Source organism: Mauremys mutica, chromosome 10 (assembly GCF_020497125.1).
Source record: "Mauremys mutica isolate MM-2020 ecotype Southern chromosome 10, ASM2049712v1, whole genome shotgun sequence".
NCBI classification, from domain to species: Eukaryota; Metazoa; Chordata; order Testudines; family Geoemydidae; genus Mauremys; species Mauremys mutica.
In genome coordinates this window covers 62,172,484-62,199,701 of record NC_059081.1, presented here as the reverse complement: position 1 = coordinate 62,199,701, position 27,218 = coordinate 62,172,484, and the positions used below count along the sequence as shown (strand labels likewise).

At 45.2% G+C, this 27,218-nt stretch overlaps 2 protein-coding genes and 1 pseudogene across 2 annotated transcripts; all 3 read left to right on the top strand.

Annotated features, from left to right (window-relative positions):
- The first annotated feature begins 1,833 nt into the window (after positions 1–1,833).
- Positions 1,834–3,042, top strand: LOC123378743 (annotated as a pseudogene).
- A 6,391-nt stretch (positions 3,043–9,433) lies between these two features.
- Positions 9,434–14,053, top strand: LOC123378742 (gamma-crystallin C-like). The gene is made up of 3 exons (XM_045032862.1): positions 9,434–9,442; positions 11,180–11,433; positions 13,777–14,053. Exons 1-3 carry the CDS (start codon positions 9,434–9,436, stop codon positions 14,051–14,053), a joined length of 540 nt encoding a protein of 179 aa, XP_044888797.1.
- Positions 14,054–21,517: 7,464 nt separating this feature from the next.
- On the top strand, positions 21,518–27,121 carry LOC123378824 (gamma-crystallin 2-like). Its single transcript, XM_045033031.1, has 3 exons — positions 21,518–21,526; positions 22,352–22,594; positions 26,891–27,121. Exons 1-3 carry the CDS (start codon positions 21,518–21,520, stop codon positions 27,107–27,109), a joined length of 471 nt encoding a protein of 156 aa, XP_044888966.1. The 3' UTR covers positions 27,110–27,121.
- Positions 27,122–27,218: the final 97 nt, after the last annotated feature.

The following is a 27,218-nucleotide window of genomic DNA, read 5'->3' as shown; positions in this document are numbered from 1 at the left end:
TCTTAAGCAATAGATACTGCAGTGTTGATTGCCCCCTTCTGTTCTCAGTCCTACCACTAAGTCAGGAGTAAGTCTACTGGAGGCAGGGGAGTTATATTGTTGTATAAGTGTGGTGAGAGCACAAGAAAGCCCTGCAAGGGTGCTACTTGTCGCACTCTTCCAAAGAAGAGCAACAGCTAACCTGGCAACCTTTTCAGCATGAAAACAAAAACAAGCCCAAGCCATCCAAAGGGGTTGAGATACTTAGTACAAAATAATCCCTAATTATTTATATTAGTTGCTCTCCTGCCTCATGACACATCATGCAACCCAGCATTTCTGCCTCCCTCTGTCTAATGCCACATGTCTTACTCTATTATAGTCTGTTTTCAGGACAGTAACGTTTTTCTCAATGGTTTTCATATACATGGTCTGTTGTCCTCCTGTTTTCTGCCTTCCACTAAGTGCCATCCAGTCAAAGGCTTGTTTAGGAATACAATTTTTTGACATCTACACATGGCCAAGCCACTTCGGCCTTCTTTCACTAATCATGATCTCTATAGCCATTGGCCAAACTCCTATGCAGGAATAAAGGGGTTTGTCATCAGAAAGCCATAAACAAAATAAACCCCAAAGAATGACACAATGATCCAAATGCTCTGGGGCAGAGCCCTAGTTACAAAAGAGGACAGGATGTCAGATCTTTCAAGGTTATCTAACTCTCATTAAGATCTGTAAGCAAAGGTTTGGCCAAAGGCTAAAACCCTGGAGTCTAGATAATACTTAGTCCTGCCATGAGTGCAGGGGACTAGACTAGATGACCTCTCAAAAGAAGAGAGTTTGCCAGGACTAACACTGCTGAGTTTCAGTATTAGCAAGTAACCCATAATTTGAAGTCAAAGCAAAATATCAGATAAGACCCAGTTGGTTCAACTGCTCAAATATTTGAAGTAGCTATGTTGATAGCACAATCAGCCCAATAAATGGTGAACTTTTCAGAAGGTGCAGGGAAACATGTAACCCTCCAATGTGAAGTCAGTGCAAAGTCTACTGGAATATGTCTTTTGATCTCTACTATTCCTCTCTCCTTCCCTCCCCCACATAGCTGAGCTATGGTACATACACTGACCGAAATTCCTTTCTGTTACTGTCTTGTGGAGTCAGGATATGTTCCAATATGTAGGGTAGCATTGCAGCATGTATTATGAGACACATCTGATGTTGTTTCTTTTGTAGGCCTTTAGGAAATCAGTCATTTTCCTACAGTAACTGATTTAATATTTTGTCATCTCTTTATAACAAAAGGAGTAAGAAACAGTTTGTTTTCATAAAAGAGGCATAGTGATTGATTACGGGTCAAATTTAGACGTGGTGTAAATAAGTGTAACTCCATGGAAGTCTGTGGGCTAAGTTCAACAGTGGCGGGTAGATGGGATAGAATGCACATATGGGGTAAATATGCTGTTCGATCTCACTGGCAAATACAATTGAGGACAATTTTATCTAAAGAAGATAAGTGTCTGTTTAATATACTGAACCAGATCCTCAGCTGGTGTTGATTGGCACACATCAATTTACACTCTGCCGCCATTGTCTTCAAGGTATATAATGAACAGTTCATTAGCACTCAGGGCGACAAGAATAACACAAATGTAGCAAAGATGATGAATGCAATATGCTACATGCAGTAAATGCCATTCCTCATAATAAAGAGACAACATGAAATCCCCTTACTCATCAGAAAATGCCCCTTTTGTGTTATTCTTGCAGTTGCAGCATTAGGTCTGCTGTAGATAAAAGATATCTCTGTATTTGTTCATGGCTCCGAGCTGTCACCTCTACAAGCTAGTGAAAATGGAAAAGGTAAGCAGAGCAGCAGGCATGCAAGCCCAGATATGCCAATATTATGATCTAATGCGTGCATTTGGGTGAGGTTTTATAAATATTTACATTGTGGCTTGTCTTCTACCAAGACAGGAGCTTCCCGGGCCATTGTTACAAATGTAGTATTGATCACCTGGATCTGCAACCCTACTTCAAACAAAGCAATTTCAGCCAGGTAGAAAATGGCAGGGGGACGACTTATATGGATGCCCCAATTACTTGGGACAACAGTACTTTCTTAAAAAGGGGAGAATATCCTGACTTCTGAAAGTGGGTGACTCCACTCAGTGCCTCCTCCTCCTCCCCCCAACACCTCCTGCACACCACTGAACAGCTGGTCATGGCAGGTGGGAGCTCTGGGAGGGATGGTTAGGAGCTGATTGGTGGGTCCTGCTGGCAGGAGAAAGGGTTGGGGAGTAAGAGGAGGAGCTGATCCATGGGGCTGCCGGTGGGTGCTGAGCACCCACTATTTTTTTTCTGTGGGTGCTCCAGCCCCAGAGCACCCATGGAATCGGTGCCTATGCTAGGTGCTATACAAACATAGTAAGAGACAAAACTGCCCTGAAGAGCTCACCATGGAAACAGGGAAGACTGACGGAGGGTAGGAGAAAGGTCATATCATCCTCATTTTACACTTGCAGAAGTGTGGCACAGAATGCAAGTGGCTTGCCCAAGGTCATAGGAAGACCATGATAGTGGTGAGAGCTGAACCCACATCTTCCTCATCCCAGTCTAGTACTTTAACCACAATGCCACCTTTCCTCTCAGCAAACAGATATGAAAAAATAGTATCTCTCTGTGTATGTTTCTTTAATAGCAGCCAGATTTAATCAGTAGAAGATCTGTCTGGCTTTTGAAAGTTAGAGGTATTTCAGTCTTTCCTTCTCTGTGGTCCCTTTGCCATCTCAGAACACCGGATCCCACATTTTCGAAAGAGAGGACCTTCAAGGCCAAATGTTGGAGCTCACAGATGATTGTCCCTCAGTTCAGGATTGTATCCATCCTCCTGAGATCCACTCCCTCAATGTTCTGGGTGGCTCTTGGCTCTTGTATGAGCTGCCGAACTTCAGAGGGCGATGACAAAACTTGCTGAAATGCGGAGAGTACAGAAGGTTCCTTGACTGGGGGGCTGTGAATGCCAAAGTTGGCTCTTTACGACGGATGGTGGATTTACACTAGAAGATGATGTTTTAAATAAACCATTGACAAACTCCAAATTCCTTTTTCAATGTCACGTTTGCTAGACTAATTTAAGTAAACTTGAATTAAAAGAGGCACCAAGCCATAGAGTCTGATTTAAGTTTGCTTGGTGTCCCTAGCTTCTGTTTGCCAGAAGCTGGGAATGGGCGACAGGGGATGGATCACTTGATGATTACTTGTTCTGTTCATTCTCTCTGAAGCACCTGGCATTGGCCACCGTCAGAAGACAGGATGCTGGGCTAGATGGACATTTGGTTTGACCCAGTATGGCCATTCTGATGTTCTTAACCAGATCCATAGATGGTTTCAATCAGCATAATTCCATTGGTTTCAATAGAGTCATGTTAATCTATACCAGTTGAGGATCTGGCCCAAATCCTCAATAGCCAGGCAGTCATTATGGAAAGAAAGAAGTGTGCCATTCTGGATTAGTAACAGCACGCTATCCCTGCTCTGACTGAGAAAATTCTATTGCAAATGAGTTATAATTAATGTAATTATGTCTGCATATAGCAGTCACCTCAGCCACACAGCATGCTGTGTATAATTTACAAGAAACAGTAAATTACAACAACACTATAAAAGCAGCAAAGAGTCCTGTGGCACCTTATAGACTAACAGACGTTTTGGAGCATGAGCTTTCGTGGGTGAATACCCACTTCGTCGGATGCATTCTGGTTCTCTCCCCAGATGTGTCATAGGCTGCCCCTGTGACCAAGGGCAAGCGGAGTACTCTGAGTTTGGTTTCTCCATCAACAGTAATTCTCAGCTCCATAAAGAGTGTTGATGGGCTGTACTCATTCATGTTTGTAAATGCATTGAGATCCTTGAAGAGATCGCATGTAACTACAAAGTGTGCAGAGAGTCGGTATCGGAAATAGACAGTCTGGCTCTCGCTCTGAAAATAAGTTTGGGGCAAAATTCTTTCAGATTGACACAGCACATTTAATCTTCAGTATTCTGCTCTCCTTAGGGGCATGCATCTCCTTCCAAGACCTATACATGTGAGGTTTATGGTTTGTTTAAAGGAGTGAATGAAAAAGTCTTGATTTGGGGAATGAGAATGAGGTCGCCACAGTAGGAAAGAAAGTGTGTGTGTGTGTGTGTGTGTGTGTGTGTACAAAAATATAAATATGTTTTATTACCCAGCAGTAGACTGAGTGGTATGACATTGTGGCACGGATATTCTTATTGCTTAGGTATATTTGTGTGTGCAAATAGTTCTACAATTGTGCACACATACATAGCATGATTGTGTGTGCAAAGTGGGTACGTACAAATGCATGGACATTTGCTCAGTTTTGACCTGCTGAAAATCTGGCCCCAAACTTTGTAGCATTTTTTAATGTTATTTTGCATGTAACAATTAACTGAGCTCACCAACAGTTTGACCCAAAGTGTTTGGTGTTCCTGAAATCCTCAATTAGAATAAAAATAAGGCGGCTCCTCCTTTGCCTGTCATCAGAAGTAGCCCGCCAATCCCAGTACACATACGCTGACTTTGTAGAGCAATCATTCGGCAGGTAGAGACTGAGTACCTCAGTCCAAAAACTGTGGACCTTACTGCACCAATATTGTGTTGCACAGAGTGTGGCGTAGCATGCACCAGCAGGTCCCTGGGTAGCCAAGTATTTGTTTGTATGCATAGTTACTCAATTTACAATCATGGCACACGTCTGTACCATTGTAGTTGTACAAGTTCATAGTGTAGCTACCTCAGGCTCTGTCTGTTGAAAACCGAGTCTTCAATATCATAGTAGACAAAAGACCAAATTTATTACTTATGTGATTTGTCTTCAGCGTGATTCTCCCCTCATCACTGGAGTATCGTGACATCAGTGGACTTAACGCTGGTATGAAAGCAGGGTAATGTAGTGGAACACCAGGTCCCCAGAGTCCTAACAGACCATGACACATTTGTTGTACTATTCAATTTATAATATGTCCCTAATGGCCTCCAGCATCATTTACACGTTTTGTCCCATTGCACATCATCCCTACCAGGATCTGAAGCACTCAACTGCCACACTAACCTCAGCTCCTAATGCCATCGGGATGAATGGAATTCCATAGGGCGTGGATACTTCCTGACTAGTGGGAGAGACCCACCCAGAGCCAGTTGGGGTCTCACTAAATTCATTTAGATCCTGTCTCTTGCTCCTAAGGTTAACATGCCGATTCCCCGCTCACCTGCATAGCTGACTTTACCCTGCTCCCCGGCAGATCCCTGCAATACGGCACAGAAGAGGATAACCCTTTTCTTGCTTCCCAGAGGACACATTCTGTGGGGCCTACATGATATTCCTCTGGAATGTGATTAAAATAAGACCAATAAAGAAAATAAAAATAGCAGGCACTCCTAGTTGAGCCTGTTAAGGGACAGGGCTGCACCTAGGCTACAAAGAGTTAGAGGCCAAATTCAGCAAGGGCTGAGCTAGAAAAAGAACTGCCAAGTGAAGCCGCAGGCAGAGAGGGGCTCCTGCAGCGGTTCCTGGGGAAGGGTCTGGGGGCTGGGAAGATCCAGCTGAAGGTTTTGTTTTTCCTTTGGGCGAAGGCCCCGAGAGCAGGATAGGACAGTGCCTAAGGCAGGAAGGACTGTGCCCAGCTTAAGGCCAGGTGGAAGATTTTTTTTGCGTTTGTTTTAGGAACTGTGTGTTAATTAAGAAAACCCCCAGACCTCAAGAAGGGCTGTGATTGGCCGAGTGACTGCGCAGAGTTCTTAAGGGGCTCTGACAAAGAGGAAATTGAGGCCAGGTGCTACCAAGCGACCTCTGGCCATGAGGGGCGCTCAGGAGGCTGCTGACCCTCTTACAACAACAATTCAGCGTTATTTGAACATACAATGTACTTTTCCAAAAATAATTTTGCTAGCCAAAGTTGACCTCAAATATGTGCAGAAAGGAAACGCACCCAGAACCCAAACTGGCTTATGAATTTAAATGAATCTGCACTGTCATCCGGGGGCCATGTCCCACAAAGCCTCCTGGCAACCCTGCAAGCAGCCCCCTGCTTCCATTTCCCACTCCAAGGGGTCTCTTTAGTAACTCACAACCCCATGTGTTCATCCACACCCCTGCTTGGGCTCAGGGTTATGAAATTAACACACATTAAAAACGAAGGTCTTGCATCCATCCACTTACCACCTTACCAGGTCACTCCCAGGCCTTTCCTGTCCACGTCTCACTCCTCAGGTTCCAGGTTTCTCTGCTAGACCCTCCTCACACCCAGCAGCCTCTGCTCTCCCTGGGAATACTCTCTAGGTAGCTTCCTGCAGGCGAATCAGCTGATCCCTGCTCAGGTGTGCTTCCTGAGTAACTAGGGCTGGCCCCAGGTCTCTAGCCCTCCAAGGGGCAAGCCACCAAGTTCCAGGCATGCAGAAGCACATTCCTGCTCCATTGCATAAGCAGTGAAACCCTAGGAACAGGGAGATTTCACAAAGGAAACGTGATCCCAGAGAAGGCAATAGAGCACATACCATTTTTTAAATCTTCAGCTCTGCTTCAGAAACTCCAGATGTTAGGCAATAAAGGCACAAGCCTGCAAACCTTTGCCCAGATAAGTACATTGACGAACTGCAATTACTTGGCTGGGTGAGGACCTGCAAGGTCTTGGTGCTCCAATACCACTGGATGGAGTCAGGACCATAGTTCCACTAAGAAACATGTAAAACCATTTATTTTGTAGAGCATCCTTCACATGCAGACTGGTGGCTTGGTGCTCAGCTGCGGTACGCTGGTGAAATCACTGGAGCTACGCCAGCATACACGAGCTGAGGATCTGGCCCCGTCTCTGAGACTGCATTACAGTTACGGGACAAAATGCGAATGTAGAGTTCAAAAGAAGATAGCACAAGGCGAAAGCAATGACAAGGCACTGGCAAAGGAGAACACGTCGGTTTTAGGTGGGATTTGAAATGATAGAGCAAGCACGGCAGGTGGAAAGATGCAAGAGGAGCATCCCATGCAGCAGCAGCTGTGGATGAGAATGCTCTTGTACCATAAGTGATGAGACTATGTGTAGGCCCAACTGAAGGTTGATGGTCTGAGTGGAGGGAAAGGGAGAGAAAAAAGGGTCTGTTGCAGCTTAGTGCAACTGCGCCTGTATTTCTCCCTTCTGGTCCAGCAAGGGCAGCCGCCCTAGGCTCCCCGCTCTTCAGCCATCCCCTCTCTTGGGTAGACACGGGTGTCTCTCTCCCTTCTGATAGAAGTTTTTCCAGGCTGCACAGTTCTTTGCCTACGCTGTGAGTTCCCCAGCAAGCCAGACTGCCTCAGCAGACCATAACTGCCCATAGATATACACTACCACACTGCCCTTCCTGAGCAAGCACATCTGTTCTGAAGCTGAAAGCCTTACAGAGAAAAGAACCGACACTTATGCCAATAAGGGATCACCCCATTTCCAACAAGGGCTCTGGCAGGCGATCCATCCTTCAAACCCCACCAAGGGGTTTCTCTGTGGTCACAAGTTCAGAACAGCTGTTAGCTCAGAACAAATACCTCCCCCCGCCCCAGGCATCTGTGAGTCACTCCTTTATACAGCTTGGATAGGTACGCAGCCAGACAATGGTCCCTTCCTTCGGGTGAAGCTTCAAAAGGTTGTGTCTTTGCATAGCCAGAGAAGGTAATTTGTATTCACCTCTCCCCAGGGATTTCCTAGGAACCCCACTTAACTTGGGTCGTCCGACACATTGTTTTAAATAGGCTTTGAAGCACATAACACTTCCCAGGGTTTACATTAGTCACATCTCCCTGCTCAAAGCATTACACACAACCTCACAATAACACATAAAATACTTAACCTTAATTCAGTCCGGTGTGTCCAGGATATTAAAGGAAATGGCCATATGTGCCACAGGGGCAGTGAGACAGCCTGGAATAATAGGGCAGCTTTGGCCCTGAGCTGCCTGTGCTTCCCTTTCAAGGAGCAAGTAACCAAATACAACTGGTAGCTTATGGGTTCTCAAGAACTTGGTATCAGTCCAGTTATATGAACGCTAGTGGGTATAGTCACTAGTCTGAATGGAAAAGCACAGAACACAGATTTGGTGACACAGCCCCCTGAGTCCCATTAACTTCAGTGGGACATGGAATGGGAACCGGTGTCCTTGCCAGTGGATCCCAGTGCAGGATGGGATTTTTTTAAACTCGCTCACGGAACACCTTAACTCCAGCCTGTCCCGCTGAGAAACTGCCAAGGTGGCTTCTGCTGATCGCCCTGCACACCTTTAAGTGCTACCCCTTTACAAAGATGGAAAAGGAGTAATAATAATGGTGTATGATGCCAATCAAACAACCAGAATCAAACCATGTGACCAATCCCAACCAACCCAGTTTAGGGATGGTGTCCCTAGTCCATTTGCCAGAAGCTGGGAATGGGCGACAGGGGATGGGTCACTTGATGATTCCCTGTTCTGTTCATTCCCTCTGGGGCACCTGGCATTGGCCACTGTTGGCAGACAGGATACTGGGCTAGATGGCCCTTTGGTCTGACCCGTATGACCGTTCTTATGTTCTTATGAAACACGAACATACACAGTGAAAACCTACCAGGAAATTCTGTGCTCAACTGGGACCAACTTTTTCTGTGCACAGAAAATTATATACAAAGTGCTACATTTCTGCGGTAATATATATGAACTCTTAAAAGGTCAGAATAAATGGGACAATTTTCTATCCAGTGGCAGATAAAGTCTCTTTGCTGTTCTAGGTGAGTGGTATTTATTCTTGAACTTCTACAATCCCCCTGCCTGTGGAACTTCAAGTGTTTAAATTTTCACCCTCAATTGTGAATACCCAGTTGATTTAAGCATCCATTACTACACACAGGTTTTTTTAAGTGTGAATAATGTACCACCATAAATACAATATAGCCCACAAAATCTAAGGGAAAACATTTTTTCCCCAATATCCAAATCCTATTGAAGTCAATGGGCATTTTATTAGCCTAATGCCAGGGCTGCTTTTCAATGTCAGAGGGCCCCTGGAAATTTTAAAAAGTCTTTGCCTCAGGGAACAACAAGAGATTGAGAATAAAGGTTATGAAACAATCCTGCAGCAGCAGTTTACCAGCATTTTCTCTTGAACATGTTCCTATCAGCAAAATAATGGCAATATTGACTGACATACTCATTAACCTGATCCCTTCGTTATTTACAGTAACAATACACTTGGCACCCAGTAAACAAAAGGCCATAACAATTCTTTACAACGAATAATGTTGATGATGAGGGAAAAAAGAATGAGGAATTCTCTTTACTGGACAAAAAAATTCCCTTTTGTCCAATTCATGTGGAGCCAGCACTGTGTTGTCTATATAAAGGACTGTTGAACCTTCCAGAGTATTGTGATCTCGCAGCTAAGCTCTGGCTAACATGGCAAAGGTAAGAAAAAAATGAGTGACTACTGTGTCGAAATACAGTGTACTATTATGTTATTCTATGTGTGTGTGTACCTATACAGAGTATGTCAGCCTAGTAATAGATTAACAGAAAGAAATAAAAACATACACAGAAGTGTGCGATAACTAGATTAAAAAGGAAATATTAAAATCTTATGTGCTTAATAACAGTCAAATACAAAAATATTTGATATGTACAGAAACTTTATTTTATATTTTTTCTGTGCGGTTGGTGTTTTATTTTCTGACTTTTTAAAGAGAGTTATATTTCACAATCACACACACCATTCTTTGAAGTCATGTTATTTTAAGGTGCTGCAATTTGCACACTGCAAAATGGGAATGTCTCTGAATAGTCTCCTTATTTTATTTTTTTTACGTATCAACCAATGTCACAAAAAAACTACGTTTAACTCCTACTTGGAAGTTGCTGCTACCAGCATAAGGCTATTCAAGTGACTGAAGTATTAACGAGGAGATACCACAACATCATCTGGAAGGAGTGTCCTAACTATGGGATCATTTCCCGCTGTTCCAGTTGGATATTTTCCTTCCCTGAAACTTTCATCCTCCTCAACAGCACAGAGGCTATCAGACCAAGTGTGGGACCATTCTACTGTGTCCCAGAAAATCTCATCTATGTACCTCTCTGTCTCCCTTAGCTTCTCCAGCTCAGCCACTCTGGTCTCCAGAGCCCATACATGATCTCTATGGGCCAGGAGCTCCTGGCACTGAATGCACACATAACCACCTGCCCATAGGCCAGCTAATCATACATGCTGCATTGGGTGCAATAAACTGGATAGCCCCCACTCTGTTGCTGGACTTCTGCCTGCATTCTCTTTTTACTCCTGCAGCTCTGTCCTTTGTTGATGTTTTGTTTTTATCGGGAGGTGCTTTTGGCTTTAAGTTTAAAGAATGTTAAATGTATGTAGGCCCCCCCCACCCCACGCACACACTCCAGCTCACAAAACTCCCCTGTTAGCCGCTCCTGGTCGCTTAGGAGCGGGCTTTTTAAAGCCCTGGTTTTCCTGAGTAGCCCCGCCCCCTGGTTAAGGGTTGATGGGTATTAAAGGGCTTAGGGATCAAAGCTCACTGCACGGTCCCCCAAACAAACAGAGCACCTAGTATATTTCAGTCAAGCAGCAAACACACCACAAACACAGACACTACAGAGAACAAACTTACCCCAAGGGTCACATAATCACTCCTCCTTCACCTGGAGAACTCCCTCATCAATCTCCCCTGTTAGCCACTCCTGTTCACTAGCTTAAAGAGGTTCCTCACCTGCCTAAACTACACTGTTTCAGAATGCCATCCAGCCAAAAACCCCAGGAGTGCAAAAGTGGCTGATGCTCCTTCTCTTCTTGGACTCTGAGAGGTGTAGTACACAATCTCCACCCAGCCAACTCGAAGCGCTGGAGAAATTCAGCTCATTTGAATCCTTAGGGTCAGATCTGAAGACATCTGCTATGCTCATCATCTGCTGAACCAATCACACTTACTATCTGTGCCCTGATAAGAAAACATATCTCAGTGCTTCAGTTTTAATCCTGGACGTTTTCTAGGCCTGATCCAAAGCCCACAGAGGACAATGGAAGCCTTTCCATTGATTTCGATGGGTTTTGGATCACACCTTATGGGAGCCAGAAGATCAAAGCCAATTTTTTACACAAATGCTTTACAGTGTTATTACACTTGCTTTGTTATTTCAACACAGATCATATTCTACGAGGACAGAGACTTCCAGGGCCGCTCGTATGCGGTCACTGCCGACCAGCCGGATATGCACGCTCACCTTAACCGCTGCAACTCAATCCAGGTGGAAAGTGGCTGCTGGATGATCTACGAGCGCCCCCATTACATAGGACATCAGTACTTCCTGAAAAAGGGGGAATATCCAAATTACCAGCAATGGATGGGGTTCAATGACTCCGTCAAGTCCTGTTGCATAATCACACCAGTAAGTTCACTGTCATTTCTATGGGCGACGATTATTATTATTTATATTAGAGTAGCACTAGAACCATCAAACAAAGCGAGGGATCTATTGTGCTTGGTGCTGTAAGAGACAGTCCTTGCCACAAAGAATTTACAATCAGGATAAAGGGACAGCCAAAGGGGTGGGATGGGAAACAGAACATCAAATAGATTTGTAAAGGTGTTTAAATGCCTACACACATGCTTACATGCTTTGCTGGACTGAAGCAAGTGTGCTCAGTCGGAACCTGAAGCTCTAGTTCTGCAAATGCCAAGGTGAAGGTTACTGATGTGAGTAAGGCATTGTCTATGCACAAAAGTTGTACAAGGATATAGTTAAAGCAGTACAACCTGCAGAGCTCCTGCAGAGGCAGGTATACTGGTATAAAGGTGCTTAAAGCCACAAAAAGGGGAATAGGCTGAACTGATATAAAGCACCTTTGTACCAGTATTACTGTCTACACTCGTGGTTGCACCAGTAAAACTATATTGGTAAAAAAAAAAAATCACCCCGCTAACCTGCCATAGTTATACCAGTACAGGAACCTGCCTGCATACTTCCCAACATTTCGAGAGACTAAAGCAGGATGCACTGCCACTCAGGTTTGGCCCATATACTCCTCTGTAGATGGAGACAGAGAAGCATCCGGGCCAACTACCCCCGCATCTGTCCCAAAATGCAGGAAATGTTCACTTCAACTGGGACAGGAGGTTGGGGAGGGATCAAAGCAGAACACGCCTGCAAAATGCGGGATGGTTGGGAGGTCTGTGTGTGTAGCTTAGGCCTTACTGTTTGCAGAATCCAGGCCTAAAATACCAACTCAGGGTCTGATCCTTCAATCATTGAAGACTGTCAGAGTTTTTACCATTGATTTCAATGGGAGTATGATCAGGCTTTGATTTTGTACAACATCTTTCTTACAAATTGTATCTCAAAATGCTTTACACAGTTACAGAGTTAAACTAAAAATTATTGGCAGAGGTAGAAAGAAACCAAGAGTGGTAGGGAAGAGGGAAAAATGAAGGTGAAATATTTATAATATCGGGGTATATTCTTATTTCGAGGTGTTGGGTTTTCTCCTAGAGAGATCATGAATATATATTTTTCTTTCAAATATATAAGCAGGAGGTTGTTAGGTGAGAGTGCAATTCTGGGTATTTTTGAGAGAATAGGTATTCACTATTCCTTATGAAAAGCAGAATTACCAGTTGATAAATTAACGCCCAACTGCTTATAGACATCCGAGTGCTGAGGCAAGAATATAATTAGGGCTTCTGATTTTTGGTTTTAACTAATAAACGCTGATAAAACACTCGCAATAAAAAAATGAAATAGACTTTTATCCAGTAAACACTGGAAAAACACCAGAAAGGTTTACTTGTATCTAAGGGCTTGCCTCCATGGAGCAGTAATGCAGACTATGGGGGGGTGTAATTTCTATAGCGCACCAGCATGTTGCACTTTAATTGGATCACGTAGACCCTGCTGGTGTGCACTAAAGAGTCCCCAGTGCGCTTTAATGTAGTGCTGTTCAGAAAAGTACTACGTTCCAGCTCACTAGGGAACATTACAAAGAGATTATTCATTACTTCAATGAACAATAGATATAATATACATTCCTCATTACAGTGGATACAAAGAGAAAAGCCTTTTTGGACAACCAGATAAAACTCAAAAATTGCTAAAAATAAACCATCCAAAATTAAATTAATAAACTCTGAAAAACAGATGCCCTCAATATAAAACATTTTGATATATAAGGCCCTAACTGGTGAAGGTCCCACTATGCAGCTAGACCCTGTACAAATACATAGTGAGAGTCAGGCCTGAAGTGGAGCTTACAATCTAACGAGACAAAGGGTGGGAGGGGAAACAGAGGCACAGAGTCATATGGCAACTTGCTCATGGCCACCTTGCAGGTTAGTGGCAGAGTCAAGAACAGAACCCAGCTCTCCTGAGCACCACTCTAGTGCCCTATTCACTGGAGAACAGTAAAGCTGGCAATGCTGGTGCATATGATCCGTATGGCAGTCTAGCTGTCACTTACCACTTGCTTTCATCCTTCACTTGCTAAATCTGCATATAATTTACACACCCTAGGCTTGATTCCCCACTGATTACATTATCCTTCCACCACTGGAACACGACTGAAATCATTGGAGTTGTGTAAAACTGGCGGAGCCGTGGTGAATCAGGCCCTTTTTCTGCTAATTGAACACAAGTCGTCATTCATTTATGTATCATTAATGTCAATAAAGCAGCAAGCAACCTATGATCATATACTGTAGAGCTGCTGCTTCTGTGCTATAAACCTGTGTTTGTGTTTGTCTTCCCAGAAGGATACGAGTCTATGAAAGGAATGACGTGGGAGGCAGGATGACGGACTCCTTCTGTGACTATCCTTCTCTCTGTGACGAATTTCATCCCAGGGACATCCAGTCCTGTCATGTTTTTGAAGGAAACTGGATTTTCTGTGGACAGCCAAACTACCGAGCATGGCAGTACCTCCTGAGACCCAGGGAGTACTGGGGAGTCACTGACTGGGGAGCCATAGTTGGTTCCTTTAGGCCAACAGTGTACGTTTCCAAAGCAGTACATGTTTCCATGTTGTAAACGCTTCTCTTCATTGGGGTGGGATGTTCAAAGTAGCCAAATGGAAGTTAGGTTCCCAACTGTCCTTCAGTGTTTAAGGCCCCGACCCAAAGCCCATTAAAGTCCATGGAAGTCTTTGGATCAGGCACTTAAGTGATAGGGTCCAATCTGTCTCACCGGCCTAACACACACAGTTCCACGGAAATCAGTGAGCCGGATTAAACCCAAATTCAGGCTCAGAAAACAAACAGGCAAAACACAGCTACAGCCAAATTGCTGAAATGGAATCTGATCTGCCGAGTGAGAGTCACATAAATGGCTGCATGATTCTGCCCTTCGCAAAATGGTTTTCAGTTCTTGCCGGAAGCGACGCGAACATTCAGCTTTAGGATGTGCTGAACGGCTCTTCCCAGCATAACTTTTCGGTACTGTATCATAGAGTCAATGGGTCGTATTCTGAACCTGCACTCACTATGGCCTGTACCTTATTTCAGGAGCGGGCCCAGGAAATCAGTGGCACTGCTCAGGGTGAGCAAGGGTGGCGGAATTGAGCCCATCATTCTTTTGCAAGTGGCTTTCTAGTTCTGCCCGTTGTGTGCTGGGATTTATAGTCCTGGGGCTCACAAGCTGGACTACGACAACGCATTTCTGATTGATTTATACCATGTTTATCGGTTACACTTCCCTTCTTGGCAACCAGCATTTGTAATGTGATTGCTATAATATAATAAACCTTGTTGGAGCTTACACCTCGCTCTGTTGTCCATTTCTCAGTAAAATAACAATATATTATAAAGACCCTAGCCCTGCTATCAAATAGCTGAGGAAAATCTCTGTGCCCCTCTGCAATCTCACTGAGGTCAACGGGGTTCTGCACAGGCCTGCGTGGATCTTACTGTAAGATCAGAGGTCCTGCTTTGCTTTTCTGTAGTGTCAAGTGTTTTAAAAATATAAACTAACCACAACCCTAGGAGGTAGCTACGCCCCAGGCCTGCTAGAAGTGCCAGGGGATTTTTTTGGTGTATTTATCTTCAGGTACGTCTACACCGCAAATTACAATGCAATTGCAGAACGGATAGGCATAGCCACAGTAGCGTTAGTCTGACACTCTGAAAGCTATCAGACATTCTTGTGGGAATGACCTCCAAGCTGTGCTATTCCCCTTTCTCATAAGAGCTACACATTGGGATAAGGCTTCACAAGTTGGGGGCTTTCAGATTATGAAGTGAAATTGTGAGCTATTTTGTTAACTACTGGTAAAGCTTTGATATCATTGCCCCTTTGGCCAAGACGTAGTGGAAATACAAGGCCTTGCAGGGTAGTTTCCATTTGGATGAGAAATCGGTGACATGGGGCCAGGTTAGTTTCTTTATGTGACTTACAAAACGTACACACATCCCATTCCCCTGAACAGTCTGGGGATGAACTGCACACAGGGAAGGCACCCACGTCCTGCCCCAAGAAGCAGCTGTTTTCTAGCCCGCTGCTTCTCTCAGGGCTCACCAGACTCCAGGGCCAGCCTTACAGGTGGGTGATCGCCCAGGGTGCCGTGAGAGGCGCTATGATCAAGAGGCTGCAGAAGGGCCATGCCTATCCGGGAGGCGGGGAGAGGGGATAAAGGGGGCTGTGGGGCAGGAGGCAGGCGCTCCCATGCGTCCCCTCTCCGTCATCTCGGCAGTATGATTCCTGCAGTGCCGCCACGGCTCCACAGGTTGCTGCTCTGCCTGCTAAGTGGCCATCTGTTGCTCAGGGGGCAAGACTTGAAGGGCGCCAAAGAAAGTTTGACCTGGGCATTAGACCCCTCCCATCTTCCCTACCCTAGAGCCTCGGCTGAGTGCCGTAACCCACCCATTCACTAAGCTACTCAATGCCTTGCAGCAGTGACCCCTAATAGGGACTGGTTACAATGGCAATGCTCATCGTTGTTTGACTTGATCAGTAGCGTACAACCAAGGCCACAATTTAAACAAAAACAAAACCTACAGTCAAAACACCAACAGTGTCATTAGAAACAAAGGAACTATACTAATACTGATACTATACTATACTGATACTAAACTGCTCAAGATAGTTAAGACCAAAGCAGACTGTGAAGAACTTCAAAAAGATCTCACAAAACTAAGTGATTGGGCAACAAAATGGCAAATGAAATTTAATGTGGATAAATGTAATGTAATGCACATTGGAAAAAATAATCCCAACTATACATACACTATGATGGGGGCTAATTTAGCTACGAGTCAGGAAAAAAATCTTGGAGTCATCGTGGATAGTTCTCTAAAGATGTCCACGCAGTGTGCAGAGGCGGTCAAAAAAGCAAACAGGATGTTAGGAATCATTAAAAAGGGGATAGAGAATAAGACTGAGAATATATTATTGCCCTAATATAAATCCATGGTACGCCCACATCTCGAATACTGGGTACAGATGTGGTCTCCTCATCTCAAAAAAGATACACTGGCACTAGAAAAGTTTCAGAAAAGGGCAACTAAAATGATTAGGGGTTTGGAGTGGGTCCCATATGAGGAGAGATTAAAGAGGCTAGGACTCTTCAGCTTGAAAAGAGGAGACTAAGGGAAGATATGATAGAGTTATATAAAATCATGAGTGATGTGGAAAAAGTGGATAAAGAAAAGTTATTTACTTATTCCCATAATACAAGAACTAGGGGTCACCAAATGAAATTAATAGGCAGCAGGTTTAAAACAAATAAAAGGAAGTTCTTCTTCACACAGCGCACAGTCAACTTGTGGAACTCCTTACCTGAGGAGGTTGTGAAGGCTAGGACTATAACAGCGTTTAAAAGAGAACTGGGTAAATTCATGGTGATTAAGTCCATTAATGGCTATTAGCCAGGATGGGTAAAGAATGGTGTCCCTAGCCTCTGTTTGTCAGAGGGTGGAGATGGATGGCAGGAGAGAGATCACTTGATCATTGCCTGTTAGGTTCACTCCCTGTGGGGCACCTGGCATTGGCCACTGTCGGTAGACAGGATACTGGGCTAGATGGACCTTTGGTCTGACCCAGTACGGCCATTCTTATGTTCTTAACAACTTAGTCCCTGGTGTATCTCCAGGGTGATTTGGGCCCAGCACAGGCAGGGGCGGTTCTGCGCTGCAAAGTGCAGATTGGAGTCTGGGTTTGTTCAGGTGTAATATTTTGATTCAGGCCCACCTCCAAATATTATGATTTATTCATAGGACTGTAGCTCCTAGGAGCCCCAGTTACAGGACCGGCACCCCATTGTGCTACACAGAACAAAGAGATGGTCCTAGCTTTAACCCTCCTTTACATAATAATCCAGTTATGAGCAGGGTTACTCAATATAAAATGGTCCACATTTCCAGCAAACTGGGTTTGATTCCATGGATAATAAGTAAATCATTAGGTCCCAGGGAACTAGCCTGGCCCCTTCCCCTCATTTCTACCCTCCCAGCAAGTCTGGGTCACTGGCCAGGCCCCCGTCACTGCCAGAGTTCCAAACACCTCCAGAACTAGACCAGAGGAGAGGCCTTGAGGCATCTCGGACCTTCTCAACGTGCCAGAGATCCAGCTGGGAAGCCAAGCAGTGACAGGAAATGCTGATGAGGAGACCTCAGCTGGTAAGTTTGGGTGGTATATTTAACCAGACCATCTCAGTTATGCAGGTTCAAAGAGGCTTAGGGATCTTTATTCCAGGTTCTGAATGTGCACCACCATGACTGTTAATGGGCTGTCGGAAGTAGCTACAGGAGCGGATGGAAGTGTGTTCCCATGCAGCATCCTTATAGCCTGGTTCAGTCACCATTTTCACTCCCTCCTTCCTCTCGTCGGTTGATTGCTCGTTAAAAACATCCCATATAGGGATGTTTATACACACTGCACTCCTCCCAATCCCCTGGCAACTGGGAATAGCTCTTCCCTTTTCCCTCCTGTGCAGGGAGGGCTCTCTGCCTCCTTCCCAGCCACGACTACATGTGGATGAGCACAACACGGCATGCCAGGATTCAGGACACCAGTGGCCGCAATGCACAGACAGTTCTCCCGTCATATCTTTCAGGGCTCTGATGTTTTGATCAGAATGTTGGTCTCCTACATCAGTACATTGCACTGGGTTAGATTCCACATGTGTCCTCTCCAGTAGTTTCTCATTTCCCTGAAGCCATGGGACCCATCCTCCCTGTCCTCCTCTAGTGCTGGCACCAAAAGGAGTCTCCACATTCCCTCTCTCAGTGGCTAGAAGGTAGCTACTCGAAGGGCCACAGGATGCCAGAATCAGCAGGGGTTAAAGAGAGCCTTTGGGCCCAGTTAGCCTCACCCCACTATACCTGCGGCCAATGCCAGGCCGGGGGCAGGGAGAAAAGAAGAGAGCCAGGCTCAGTTCGGGGCTGGCTGGTGAAAAGGCAGCAGCTAGCCACCTCCCTACCTGAGGGGAAGGAGCACTGGCCTGCCCCCCAGGCCTTAAAGACTGAGGCTCCTCAACCAAGCAGAGGGCTGAGAGCCATGCGCTCTAACCACTAGGGAACTCGGCCCTCCAAGCTGCCTGTGACGCGTATATTTTGGAATTCTCCCAGCAAGGCCTTAATATGAGTCTAAAGCCCCAGACTCTCAAATGCCAAAGGGCAGCCATTTCCATAGAGACAGAGGTTAGGGGTCTATTACAGGAGGGGGAGGGGGAGGTTCTGGGGCCTCCGATGTGCAGGAAGTCAGACTAGAGGATCACGATGGTCCCTTCTGACCTAAAATCTAGGAGCAAATGAGCATAGGATTCAATTTTATCTGGACATCAGATGATCTCTTGGCTGCCTTGCATGTCAACCCTACACAACACGGGGAACTCCCCCTTATCAGCAGAACTGCAGTGTTGCACCTCTCCTGGTAGCAAAGTTGTGCTAAGCGCTAACGCAGCCTGTCTCCTCCAGATAAACACTATGTTCTGCAGGTAACAAGAATTTGTTCTTCTCTCCTTTTGTTCTCATACAAGACACCTTCTGAAAAGCCCTGGCATGCTCTGGATGTCTGGTGAGCTCTAAAAACCTACATGGAATCACTACGCAATCCAGAAAATCTTTAGCTCCCTTTGCTCTGTAACCACCTGTCCATCTTCAAATGAGAGGGGAAAAACCCAAAAACAAAGACACAAAAAGCTTCAATGAGTAGATGTCGCTGGTGCGTTTCAGAAATTCACAATCCAGAAGCCTTTCTTCATCTCAAACTTTCTTGTCCATTCATTCAGCACCAGGGCAGCCACTTGGTCCGAAGGGTAACATACAAAGAGAGATGTCGGGTGGCCACTGTCCACACCTTCACAAATTAAGTGTGCAGGCCTGATCAGGCCCTGCCTTTGGAAGGATGATTCCTCAAGCTGTGCTCACCCATTGAAAATAGAAAATCTATCTCCTTCCCATTGCAGATGGCTATTCATCCTTTGTTTCCTCGCCGTGTTACACACTGCTATGGGATATCTCATTGTCCTGGATCTGTGGGCTTTCCTTGCAAAGAAAAATAGGAAGTTATCTCAACTTACCTGGAAATTTCCTTTCTTCTAGCAGGAAAGTCTGCAGATCCATCCCATCTGGTGCAAATATTACTATTCTGAGGGAAGGACTACAGTACTGCATCTCTACTCCTTTCTCTCTTTGGTACAGAGTATATCTCTGTCTGCTGGTAATTGGGGTGGAATTTGAAGTTACTCTGTAGTACAGGGGTGGCCAACCTGAGCTGGAGAAGGAGCCAGAATTTACCAATGTACACTGCCAAAGAGCCACAGTAATACATCAGTATCCCCACATCAGCTTCACCACCTCCCTGCTACCAGCACCTCCCACCCACCAGCAGCCCTGCCAATCAGCACCTCCTCCTCCCTCCTTGTGTGCAGGAGGCTCAGGAGGGAGAAGGGGAGGGGAGAGGGCAGGAAGGGGTGGAGTGGGGGCAGGGCCTGTGGCAGAGTCAGGGGTTTAGCAGTGAATACCCCCCGGCACATTGGAAAGTTGGCGCCTGTAGGAGTCGGTGCATAGGCATATTAACTTCTGAAGAGCTGCATGTGACTCTGAAGCCATAGGTTGGCCACCCCTACTGTAGTAGGAAGATGTTTATGTGTATTTTTGGCTATGGTCAGTAACCTGTTGGTTAATGGTTCAAGGAATTAGGTTTATGAAGTAGCTTTGGAAGTATCACAAACTAATTGAATCTCCAGAGGTGTGGTCATGCCCTCTCTACTTTGACTGACTGGTCTGGTTCTGCCTCACAGGAGCTGCCAGCAGAGGAAAACCCATTTTCACGGATCTGTGGGTTTTCCCTGATAGAAGAATGGAATGATACATTTTCCTAATCTCATGAAATCATATATAAGAAACAACAATCAAAATCCCACACACAGCACTGGTTTTCCTCTGCTCACAATCAGGCTTTAAATCAGAGAATCTGGCAATTCTAGAAAACAAAAATTTCCCCCTAATTTTTCATACCCTCCCATGAGAATTTATTAAATTTATTTCTCTGGCCAAACAAATGAGCCTGGAAATAAATATCTGCATCCTGCTCTGGGAGCTTGAGAATTGTCTGATTCTCTTGGGAATAGTTTTCAATCTCTCTCTCTCTCTATGTGGAGAGAGAGAGAGAGAGAGAGAGCAAGAGAGAGAGAATGTGGGCTCCCTAGAAAAAGTTTTGTCTTAACTAGCTCGTACATTCTTCACCATAACCTTGATCATTTATAACAGCTGCTTCACTTTTATCAACAGGTATAGGTATTACCATGATGGAAAGTTAAGAAAGACCGATGTTCCCTCCTAATTATACCAATCACATTTCAGGCCTTTTTAATGTCATAGTGAATATTTTGCTAATAATCAAGTCATTAGACATAGGATCTAAACCAAAACCCCAGATTTAAATACCCCAGGCTTTGGGACCTTTTGAAATCTGCCGTGAACCTCAGGCAGAATTTTGAAAGTCTGTATTATCAAAACTCCTGAGCTTTGGAATCTGTGAGGCCCAGATATGAACTGTCTCTACCTACAAATAAGCTTTGCTTAGCCAGCAATTTACTGCATGAATGTGCTGAATGTGTGAATTATGGTGTTTCTAAAATATATCTTGGAATGGGTTCTAATCTACTTTGCCTTGTAACCATCACTGAGGGTTTTTTCACCCTTGTCTATTCCTGCTCTGTCTTAAATGCTTACCCTTTCACAACCCTCTCTGTTTCTCTCTCTGAACTCCACTTGCTGATCCACCAATTCCATCTATAGCAGGATTACCGAGCTCCAGAAACACAATGACTATTCAAAAGGCACAAAGAACTAGAAACCATGTCTGTGGTGAACAGAAAGAGGCAGAACGTGGAAGCACGTAGGAATGAACCTGAGCTCCCAATGAAAGGCAGTGACCGAAGCCAAATGACAATGCAATATGCAGACGAAGGGCTTCCAGCTTGGGTATTTAAGCTCCATTAAGCTATTGGTGTAGTAACCGCAGAAGAGAAAGTCAGTCAGGTGGTTTGTCGGGATGGCAAAGGTAATTTTTTATTATATTTCCATTCCCCACCCACCCCACACACATATACTTTTTAAAGCCCCTTTTGGTAGCTGATGACTGTTTCCCTCCCCCCCTACCCCCATCTTATTCCTCATCTTTTAGATCCACAGCTGGTGTCAATCACGGTAACTCTGCTGAAGTCAACAGAACTCTACCAATTGACAGCAGCTGAGGATCTGGTCCTGACTTTTAAGGAGGCACTCTTCTGTCCCACCTATATCAGCTGCTACTTTCTGGCTGTGCCCCACCAGGAGAGAAAGGGAAAGACAGACAGACAGACACACACACACACTCGTACCTCCCACTGGAATTACCCAACACTGATCCTATCCTGTCAGTCAACCAGCCAAGGATTGTTATTAATACACGGTAGTGCAGTCTGTTCCTTTCTCAGGAGTGTCACCTACAGTGCTTAATTGTAATGAAAGAGGTGCTGGTGCTCAACAATTAGTTGCTGGAGCTCAAGCAATTTTTTTACATTCATAACTGATAAAGCAAGTCCAGAAGTGCCGGGACTATGAACTACCAAGCCTAGAGGTGCCGGGGCTCAGCCCTGGCAAGCCGTGGCACAAATTAAGCACTGGTCACCTATTTTCTACCTGCCTCCACTGACATGGAGGGACCATACTTGAAGCCATGGCCAATATAATAGCTATCTACCAAACCAATGACTCTTCTTCACAGTGAGCAATATCAACGTGAGCTGAACCAAAGCAAGGCACTACAGCCAGCTAACACCACAATGGTCCAACCCACGCAGCATTCTCTCTAACACAGCTCTGATGGTCTATCCCCTCTCTCTAGATCATCTTCTATGAGGACAAGAACTTCCAGGGGCGCTCCTATGAAAGCACCAGTGACTGTCCTGACCTTCAGGTCCAGTTGAGCCACTGTAACTCCATCCGGGTAGAAAGTGGCTGCTTCATGCTCTATGAACAACCCAATTACATGGGACAGCAGTACTTCCTCAACAAGGGTGAATATTCTGACTTCCAGCAATGGATGGCCCTCAATGATTCCGTCAAGTCCTGCCATGTTATTGCATCGGTAAGTCAGCTGTCCTGTAGTTCAAACAGTAGTAATTCTATCAGAGAACTAGGCAGGATCTCAGACTAATACATTACAGAGTGCAGTAAAATCTGTATGTGGGCCTGGCTTTCTGGAAGGAAGCCAGTTGTGAGGCTGATCCTTGTATAAACCAATTACAGTGTACCTGAGCAATAAATGGAACAGGGCTGTTGGCCACCTGTGACGCTTCAACAGTGTGTAATAGTTTTGTGTAGCTAGAGGAATGAAAGAAGTGTGGGTGCCACTGGGTTACAGGTAACTACATGTGCATTGGTTGACTGGAACCAGCCCTCATGAACATTTGTTCTGAATGGCTGTGGGGTTCTACCTCTGCTTCCTTCCTGGTCCCCAGTGCATGGGGCATGTTAGGAACGGGCTGAAGATGGAGAGAGGGGATCAGGGAGAATTCCTCAGAGAAGAAGGGGGTGTTATGAAGCCCAGTGTGCTCCTGCTATTCTTTGTTTCCCATGACCCATAGGGTATAAATTACCGCCCTGGGGCTACTCTAACTTACACCAGACCCTTGAGCGCCCCCTTACAAGAGTATTGAAAAGGTGATTTAAAACACAAGGATAGGCTCGCCAAGAACTGAGGACATGGGGCGAGATGGAGTCTTTGGGTTCAGCCCATGTAAGGGACAGTACATAGCTGCACCACCCAAAGAGAAGTACCTTTCCTGCTTCCTCCTGTGCTGTAGGTAAGGTGAAGGCCTTTATATCAGGAACTTAGTTAACTTAGTACCACCCTTCTGGGGATGGAGCTTACTCCCCTCAGGCCTGACCAGTTCTGCTGCTCAGTATGGGGTAGGGGGCAGAGCCAAGACAGTCCTTTCCCCTGAGCTCCAGTCTAAGAGGATCGTACCAGCCCTTACCCCCCTGTGCAGCCTAGGGAACAATCATACCAGGAGTATTGCGCTGCATTTACTGCAGTGGGACCATGCACAGCAGCAAGCGCTATGCTCGGGCGTGTTTGCAGGACTAGTCCCTTCTAGTAAAAGACACCAAACAAGGGGACTTCCCAGGACCTCAGATTCTGCTGTAGGACTCAACCTCATTGGAACAGAACTGAAAGTAACAACACGAGTGCAGTGCGCCAGAACCCACAGGGCTGTTGTCCCTGGATTCCCAGTCAGATGGGGCTCTGTCCTGCCGCCACTGAATTCAGTGACCAAGCTCTACTGAAGTCAATGAGGTAGGATCAGGACCAGAGCAAGAAACCGGAGGGAGTCCAGAGATGTGCAATAAAAATGGTCTGGGAGCAGGAGGGAGGGATAGCTCAGTGGTTTGAGTATTGGCCTACTAAACCCAGGGTTGTGAGCTCAATCCTTAAGAGGGCCTTTGGAGAACTGGGGTAAAAATCTGGGGATTGGTCCTGCCTTGAGCAGGGGGTTGGACTAGATGAGGTCCCTTCCAACCCTAATATTCTTTGAGAATGGATTAATATGTGAGGAAATCTGCAAAGAGCTACTTATGCCAAGTGAAGCAAGTGCTAAGGGTAAAGGGTGCATATAAATGCTGTACAAATATTAGAAACATCAGGTGGGGGGAGAGGACTTTGTTTTGGTGGTAGACAGGGGATCTAACTAGGGGTGACAGGATGGAGATGAATTTCCACTGAGTAGCAGGATAACTTCCTAGCAGGGGGTCGTATTCAGATCTCTACACAAACAAGTTGTGCTGCTTTAACTATCCCATCTGGCTGTGGGGATCTACTACTCCTACACCCACACCACACACAGACTGAGAGAAGGGCTCTTGTAGGAATGCTGGGTCTGTCACTGCCCATTAGTTCAGAACAAAATTTTAGGGCTGGGACGGCTTGTTTAAATAGATCAATACTGTCCCCTCTCTAGTAACAACAGGGACTGAACTCAGAACCTTCCCCACAAAGAGAATGACCTGCTATCCTTGAACTAAAGGAGCAACTCCATTAGGTAACAGCAATAGTAGCTTTTGGGACAAACACGTAGTGTGCAGGAAGCTGGGGTATGAATGTACAGCACTCCAGCCTCTCCCCTGCTCACTGGAGGTGTAGCCCACTGAACTCGTGAGTTACATATCTATTTAGGCTTGTATAAAGGTGTCTCCCTTTAAAGGTTACATGCAAACTGAGGGGGAAGGGGGAATGGGTCTATGCCCTTTTTTGCTCCTTTATGGTCCACAAAGGAGCCCTGAAGGCTTTTTCCCCCCAGGCCTTCCCCCTTCTCTCCTCTCAGAAATATTGGGAATGTTGAGTCTTTTGTCATTTTTCACCTGACTCAGAAATGTGGGGTGGGAGCTCTCTCGCCCTTAACTGACGAGATGTCGGAGCTGAATTCCTAACAAAGAGCTTTTTCCCCATGGAGGTTAAATAGATGATAATGAAAAAATAAACAAATCAAAGGGCTGGATACACTGTCTGGCCCAAAGACTTTCAAACAGTCTGAATAAAAATCATCACTTCTGTCATCAATTATAAGCAAGACCCACTTCCTTTGTAGCTGTGGTATTATACTCCATGGGATCTTTCAGAGTGGATAGGAGCTGGGGTTTTTTTGTATCTTTAAATTATATTTTTATTTGAACAATAATGTCATCCATAGAACATCGTCAATACAAAAGATTGTTAAAGATCAATCTATATCAGCAATGGTAGAATTTATCTAGTGAAGGAGACGTCTGGAGTATCACCGCTTTCCTATACAAAATTCATTGAGAGGTAAATCAAACACTTACACTCTCGGAAGCCAACTGCTAGAGCTGTGTCAATAAAACAGCAGTTCATTTCCTGTACGAGCGCCTGAGTTTACTTCTCAGACGCACGGCAAATAGGAGCACACAGAAAAGAGGTTACACATTTTTGAAGGAAGGTTTCTTATAGAATGATAGGACTGGAAGGGGCCTCGAAAGGTCATCTAGTCCAGTCCCCTGGAGGAATTAAGGCTCTAAACATTTAATCGGGTTCCTCTCCTTAGAGTAAAGATTATATATCTTTGCGAGAGAGATGGAACGGAGGCCTGAAATCTTTAAGGCTGTGACTCCTGCTATTCTATAATGGACTATTTTACGGGACACACTTTACTCCAAACTAGGGCCCTGATTCAGTAAACCATTTAAGCACATTCCTAAATTCATTCCTATGGAGTAAAGCACTTAAGCACCTGTCTGACTTTAACGCAGCGTGGTCTCATGGAGAAAGCACTAGATTGGGGCTCAGTACCCCTGGGTTTCATTCCCAGCCCTGCCACCACCTTCAGGGAGACTTCAGTTTACAGCCTTTGTCTGCTAGATTAAAGAGCCCTTGAGTATCAGATATCTCCTGTCTGTGTATAGTTACATATCTACCTTGACCAAGACAATTTTAACCTTTGATGAGATAAAAGGGCAGCGTACCTTAAGTGTCCCATTGCAAGGTGTGATTTTTAGACCTTGAATCATTCTTGCATGCCTAGGTTATCCCTTGCAACACACTTGTGCTGCATTTCCATTTTACAGATGGAGAAAGTGAGGCTCGGTGAGGTCTCTGCATTTCCCTAGGATCTAGCAGATTAACCATAGCTCACAGTCAGGACTCGTGCATTCTAATCCCAGATTTGACACTCATTTGTTAGGTGACCGAGGATCCACCACCCTCACCACGTGCTTTCATTTCAGGTTAAAAGTTCACCACTGCCATTTATTTTTTTTAAGCAAAAGGATCTTTTCAATTTCGCAGACATTCAGATAGTGGAAAATGTTGCATGCAAAAATTAATCTCCATTTTTCCGATTCATTTCATGGAAGTTTCACAAACTCAGATTCAGCTGGGGAAAAAATTTGATGGCTGTTTCCCCCATCCGTCATATTTAGACATCGCTCGTGCTTCAGTTACTTTCCTCTTTTATCACCTTAATAATACTAATCAGAGCACTTAACTCTTACATAGTGCTTCACATCCATAGACCTCAACGTACTTTACAAAGGCGGGTTTCACCATTTCCATTTTCCAGGTGGGGAAACAGAGGCACAGAGTGTGACTTCTCCAAAATCACTCAGGAGGTCAGTCACAGACCTGAGAAAAGAAGCCAGGTTTTGTGCTCGCATTACCCATTGGGCCAGACTGCTTTTGATTTAAATTCTTCTTTTGACAGATGTTTCCTTACCAAGACTCCAGACCCTGATCCAAAGCTCATTGAAATCAATGGGAGCCTTTGCATTTTTATCAATGGGCTTTTGGACCAAGTCCGCATAGCTTCCAAGTATGAGGAAAGGTCCAGGCACCTTTTTTATATTCTCTCTTCTCTTTTTGCCACTGCAGCAGAAAGGCTCCAAGATAAAGATTTATGAGAGAGAAGCTCTAAGGGGACAAATGATGGAGTGTGTAGGAGATAGCAGCGAAGTCCACGATTGCTTCCAATACCACAACGTCAGCTCCTGTAACGTACTCGAGAGGCACTGGCAGAGCCACAGCACAGATGGCAGTAGCGCGTGCTGGAACCCGGGAAGTACAGGCGACTCACCGAGCGGGGAGCCCTGAACAGAAGACTCGGCTCTTTCTCACCCCACAGAGACTTTCACTCCAGACATATCCGAGTTCTTGCCATTCTGCTTCAGTGGAAAAATAAACCCAGCCCGCTGGCATTTCA